Source organism: Drosophila mojavensis, unplaced genomic scaffold, assembly GCF_018153725.1.
Source record: "Drosophila mojavensis isolate 15081-1352.22 unplaced genomic scaffold, ASM1815372v1 contig_36, whole genome shotgun sequence".
In the NCBI taxonomy this organism is placed as follows: domain Eukaryota; kingdom Metazoa; phylum Arthropoda; class Insecta; order Diptera; family Drosophilidae; genus Drosophila; species Drosophila mojavensis.
The window spans coordinates 17,368,820-17,375,053 of NW_025318858.1; the positions used below are offsets into that span (position 1 = coordinate 17,368,820).

General features: G+C 40.1%; 1 protein-coding gene across 1 annotated transcript; it reads right to left on the reverse strand.

Annotated features, from left to right (window-relative positions):
- Nucleotides 1–429: 429 nt before the first annotated feature.
- Nucleotides 430–1,355, reverse strand: LOC6577079 (NADH-quinone oxidoreductase subunit B 2). The gene has a single exon (XM_002003015.4). The coding sequence runs from the start codon at nt 1,213–1,215 to the stop codon at nt 598–600; it is 618 nt and encodes a 205-aa protein (XP_002003051.1). The 5' UTR covers nt 1,216–1,355; the 3' UTR covers nt 430–597.
- Between the last annotated feature and the right edge of the window lie 4,879 nt (nt 1,356–6,234).

A 6,234-nucleotide genomic window follows, 5' to 3' on the forward strand; every position in this document is an offset into this window, starting at 1 on the left:
TATAAATTTGATATAAAATAAAATATTGATATATGATATATGTACATATACATATTAAATAATATGAATAAAATATTTTATATACTATTAATAATTAATATTTAATATATAAACCACAAATTACATTGTTGAATTGTCAAATCAAATTTAAAATATCTAAATAATATATTTGATATAAAATATATCATTGGTGTATATATTAATATATATTATAAAATAAAATGCAAGTTTTAATTTATTTTGACTGTCAAATGCTAAAATGTTAAATACATAAATTATTATATTATATTATGAAAAAATATTTGTGATTTATTAATAAAAAATATTTAATATATAAATAAACCATAAATAAAATAAATATTAATTAAAATATTTGATATACTATAAATAATAAATGATATTTAATATAAAAATAGACCACAATAAAACTTATTTTGATTCTCAAATCAATCAACGCTCATTTATTGTCTGATTTAATGAATGATTTGTCGAATATAAATATGTATTTGCTGCAAGTGTTTGCCCATTAGAGTAGAAATTGTATAAAGGTATTGTATTTCTGTTATAATCCCAAAGCGTTCTTCTCCAGTAACGCCCCTACTTCCTGTACCACATTTGCAGGGTGCGCATGCGCTTGATCTTCTTCTGCAACTGCAGGATGCCGTAGAGCAGGGCCTCGGCTGTGGGCGGGCAGCCGGGCACGTAGATGTCGACGGGTATGATGCGGTCGCAGCCGCGGACCACCGAATACGAGTAGTGATAGTAGCCGCCGCCGTTGGCGCAGCTGCCCATGGAAATGACCCAGCGCGGCTCGGGCATCTGGTCGTAGATCTTGCGCAGAGCCGGCGCCATTTTGTTGGTCAAGGTGCCGGCGACAATGATGAGGTCCGTTTGGCGCGGCGAGGCGCGAAAGACGACACCAAAGCGATCCATGTCGTAGCGCGGCCCAGCAATGTGCATCATCTCCACGGCGCAGCAGGCCAGGCCAAAGGTCATCGGCCAAACGGAGCCCTTGCGACCCCAGTTGAGCAAGTCGTCCAATCGAGTCACCGCCCACTCGCCCCACCTCGGCTGCTTGCGCCCAAACGGCGAATAGCCCTTCCTGGCCGGCATGCCGCACTTGTCCACATTGTGCATGGTCTTCTGCTTGCGCACGAACGTTGCATTTAGCAAGGAGCCCAGTCGAGCGCGACGCAATATGCCCATAGACAACATTTTAACTATTATTAGAGTTTGGAAAAGTTTGAAATTTCGGAATAAATATTATTTTTTAACTGTGACACTTTCCCAGCTGAAGTTAGAAGACTTTCAATAGGAATTCAGAAAACCTCTGTCAACTTTTGCTTTGTCGTTTTACAACACTTCTGGCTATTGGCAGCACTGACCAAACAACACTGGTCAGTGTTGGCAGTCACTTATCGATATTTCAAGTGTTGGTAAATTTCAGAATATTTGTTTGTTGGGTCATTGAGTTGGTTAATTTAATATGATAATGGTATTTCCAAGTAGCTTGATTAATACATATATGGAAAGGGTTTATTGTTAAAGCAAAAGCAAAAATTTTTGTTAGTCTGAGCTCAGCTGAGAATGGCTATATAAAGTTGGAATCTAATTGATTCTATAAATAAGTGCCTTGGTAGAGCTCATATTGCTGTCCAAAATACATTATAGCTCTGAAAACAGGGTAAATGCCAGACAAGAACTGCCAGCTACAGTACACTGACCAACTTGTATAATACACGTTGTATTACTTTCCAATATTTTCTCATACATATCTAACATACAAATAATTGATAGTTTCTACATAAAGATATTAAACAAACTCACACACACACATACACAGTGACACGCTGATACACCCACGTCTAGGACATTAGAAGGTCTGTTGACAAATGCGAAACTAAAACTTGGTCCAACGCCCATTTCGGCATTTTCGTCTCGCTTTTGTATGGAAGCGACTTTAATCATTCCGTTCGCGTCATGTCGCACTAATTGAGACAATTAATTGTCCAAAATATGTCTGTGGAAGTGAGGAGAGAGAGTGAGGGAGAGCAGGAGCTTGATGAGAACTTTCCTGTGTTCAATTGATTAAAGTGTGATGCGAAATGGGCGTGGTCTTCATGTGAAGACAGTCGTGCAATCTAGAAAAATTATTGCATCAAATCAAAAGGAAAAAAAAAATTCCGGTGTGCTGTTCAGTCGAACAGTTCGATGTCATATTGCTGGATCCATGGGAGGGCAATGAGAACAAGAGAGAGGGGCCTGGTCGAGTGAGGAAGAGGTAGGAGCAGAGACAGGGACAGGGATAGGGGCAGGGGCTGGGACAATGACAACGACACGTTGACGTCTGAGTCCAACTTGGAGAGCTGCTGCTTGTTTGGCTGTATGCCTAAGCATGCTGGGCATGTCAACAAGCTCGACTCGAACCTGGAGCTGCCAACGGCCACAGCAAACAAGTCAACGCGCGCTGACAGCAACATGAGCGCAACAGCAGCAACAGCAACAGCAACAGCAGCAGCAACAGCAACAGCAGCAATAACAAACAAGAGCTGAACGATAGTCGATGCTGCGCTCAATGATTGGGATTGAGATCGGCATCTCGGCATCTCGGCATCGGCATTGGGTTTTGGTTTTGGTTTTGGTTTGAGTTTGGGTTTGTGTTTGGGGCTTGCGATTCGGGGCAGTGTCTGTGCTCATCTTCATCTCTGGACTGATCGCACGCACTGAGACACAAACCGCGTGTGTTTTTGTCGCAAATCGCCAGATTGCGATCTCATTAAAGCGAATTATTTGTGTTGCTGCTTATGTTCGAGCCTGTTGCATCTCTCACGCTCGCTCTCCCAGGGGCCCCAGGCTCAGGGGCGCATCTTCGATCCAGGAGCAGTCATTGCCATTGGCTTAGCTCTCAGTCGATTGCTGCTGTTGCTGTTGCATTCGTGATTGTTATCTCAGCAGCAATATTGTTGTTGTTGTTGTTGTTGTTGTAGCTGCTGCTGTTCCTGTTGCTGTTGCTGAGTCGTTCTCGTTGCGATTTGCCAATCGTTTAAGCTTCCATTTCCCCCTCCAATTCCCATGTTGCTGCTGCTGCTGCTGGAAGTAAAATGTGCGATTAACGCTCTGGCATTGCCATAATTTATGCTTTGTCCGTTGTCAATAAGTTTTAGGGTTGTCACCTTTCCCTGTGTCACACGATCGGTGACCAAAGTCAAATTTATGCCCAACGCTTAAACTTTGACTAGCAAACGCAACCCAGCAGCATTCAGCAACAACATTCCTTTGCCTACATATACTCTTATTTATTTATAGATCTTTGACTCCAGCTATGTGATTCAGTAATTGTAGATCAATCGAACAAACCATAAATGGCTAGAGCCTCGAATCTGAATATGATTTTGTTTTAATTTGAGTTAAAGTTTTTTGTGCATTAATATTAGTTTGAAATATTTTTAGTATTTATATACCATATTGCCAATAGGAAATCAGGGTTTAATAGTTTTGGTATTTAGTTTTAGCTACGTTGTTGTTTACAATTTACTTATAACTAATTTTTAGTATTTTCTGCATTAAGATTAACTTAGATATATTTTTAAAATTTATTTACAAATTTTAGTGCTAGCTTCGTAGCTCTTGTAAAATTGCTAATAAAAAAAAGTTTAATTTATATTATTTATATATTATATAAAGAGGGAAAAAATATTTTAACATTGTTTTATATATATATTTATATTATTATATATTTATATACTAAAATATTATAAAGACAGGAAACATATATTGACAACATATATTTTTTATTTTTCTTTACAGCAAACATTTAATTATAATTTTGCTTGAATTTATATATCTGTAATATATTCAAATTAAATTATAATAAAATGTTTACTGTATGCGCGAATATTAACTAAATATTTTTATTAACTGGAATTTATGATTTTATAAAAGCAAACCACAAAAAATTTAACATTTCGCACATTCGTTCACCCATATTTAGCTACTGAAATAAAAAGGAAACTATAGTAAATTGTGTTTTTTTTTTTTTTTTTTTTTTTTTTTTTGAGTTGAGTGCTGTTTGAGCTGCCTTTATCCAGCATAGAGCAAAACTTTGATTCACTGTTGACACATGGCCAAACATATTTGTTGGCCTCTGCACCGGTTGAGCTATTAGATGCCCACAGACCGCATCAATCCTGAAGTTCTTGTTGTTGTCATGTTGCCAGCCACAACAGATGACTCTGGTTAGAAAGCGGAGCTTGTCCCACGAGTCTAATCAGTTGGTAATTTGAAGGGCACAGCGAGTGATACCTGAAGCATCAACAGAGATGCCTCACTCTGCTGCCCAGACACATTGCAGGTGATACAAAAAGAGTCGCCGCCGACGCCAGCAGCAGCAGCAGCAGCAGCAGCAGCAACAGCAACATCAGCAGCCCTTTCGCTTTTTAGGATTTCTATGGCCATTTGTCCACTCGCCGGACATTTGGCCAAATGAATGGCTAGCGATTTGGTGGGTCAAAGTGAATGAATTAGTTCCTTAGAGAGTAGCACAGGGCAGAGATTTCGGTGAGCTGATGAATCGTTCTATTATGCCTCTCGCACCCCCATCTCCAACCCCCTCAACCCCACTCGCCCCCTCAGCGAGCTGCTTGTGTGCGCCTGATAAATTTGCTTTATTGATAATAAATTTAATTTGCCAACATGCTTAAAAAACCGAAGCGTTTAAATATTTATTTAAATTTGAAATTGAAATATCGTATTGGGTGCGCGTTGAGAGATTTATGCGTTTGCATCAAACTGTGAGATAAATTGCCGCCAATGAAACCATAAGAAAAAACACAACAAATGTTTACACTCGAGTATGTGTGTGTATGTGTGTGTGTGTGTGTGCTACTGTAGGGTATAAATATTGATAAATACTTTTGTTAGTCCATTGCGTAGTTCAAATACTCAACTCATTTATTGCTGCTGCTGCTGCTGCCGGTAGATGTTGCTGTTGCTGTTGCTGCTGTTGCCGTCTTCAATTGTAATTAGGCGCTAGATTTGGCAGACTGCTGGCATTTCAGCAATGAGCCGTAAATGGATCTGCCTCTGGTCTCCATTTGGCCACTGGGCTTTCGCTAGCCATTCCATTGCACGTGGCCAAAACCTGTTGCTGCTGCTGCTGCTGCTGTTGCTGCTGCTGTTGCTGTTGCTGTTGCTGCTTTTGTTGTTGGCGTTGCGCATGCGTGGACTTTTTGGCCTTTGGCTAGTTTTCTATTAATTACACTGATTTATGTGCTCATTGTCCATTGTTGCAGTCGCTGGCCACTCACTGCCGCGCGTTGACTTTATGATGGTTCACTTTTAATGGATCGTTGCCAGCGACGACAAAGAAAAGAAAAATTCGGCAATTGCAATTGCGCTGGCCATTGTTATCGTGGGCCCCGAAACGATTCAGATTACAATACGCCTAACGAGATGCATAGATAAATAAGGAATAGTCGAGCATATGCGCCACAGATACCACAATAGAAAAGCTTGCTAAATGCTTTCTTCACATCCCCATTGTAACTCTGCCTGTCATGATGCTAATTCGAATTCAGTTATGGGTTCCTAGCGTGCTTGACTGATCCCCGGCTATAACTGGCGGAAATAGTGATGTGATAGACTATAATATAGGACAGCATAACAAGAGAGAGAGAGAGAGAGAGAGAGACAAATATTCCACACAATAGTTCTACACATATAATATATTCCTGAGTCATTGATAATCAAAATTGTATAATTATCATTATTCTAAATTACATAACTCAACAGATGTTTCTAACCATTCAATCCATTTAATTATCATAATGAAATGTTTCAAAGTTCCTATTATTTCACCAACACAATGCATTCACACACACACACACACACACACACCCATGCATATTCCTATATCAAATGGTAATTATCTAAATTCCAACTAAGTAGAACTCGATGCCATTGTGCTGGCTGTTCAGCAACTGTTTTGTTTATTTGTAGTGCCCGTCTAATAGGACCCTAGTGGCAATGATGATGCACTCGTCGTGGCGAATGTTTTGACGGATTGTAAACCCATCGACAGCACATTAGGCACTCAGCATAAGCAGGCGGACAATTGAATGCGATGAGTCGAGAGTGGCGGCTGCACAGTTCTGGCCACATTTTGTGGCCAAAAGTGGCCGGCAGCAATCGTTCCTCACCCCACTTCCCGCTCCCTGGCTCGCGCTCGCTTGAGTT

Bases quoted from the DNA above. Each gene is read 5' to 3' on its own strand.
- LOC6577079 (XM_002003015.4), bottom strand. From the start codon at position 1,215: ATGTTGTCTATGGGCATATTGCGTCGCGCTCGACTGGGCTCCTTGCTA.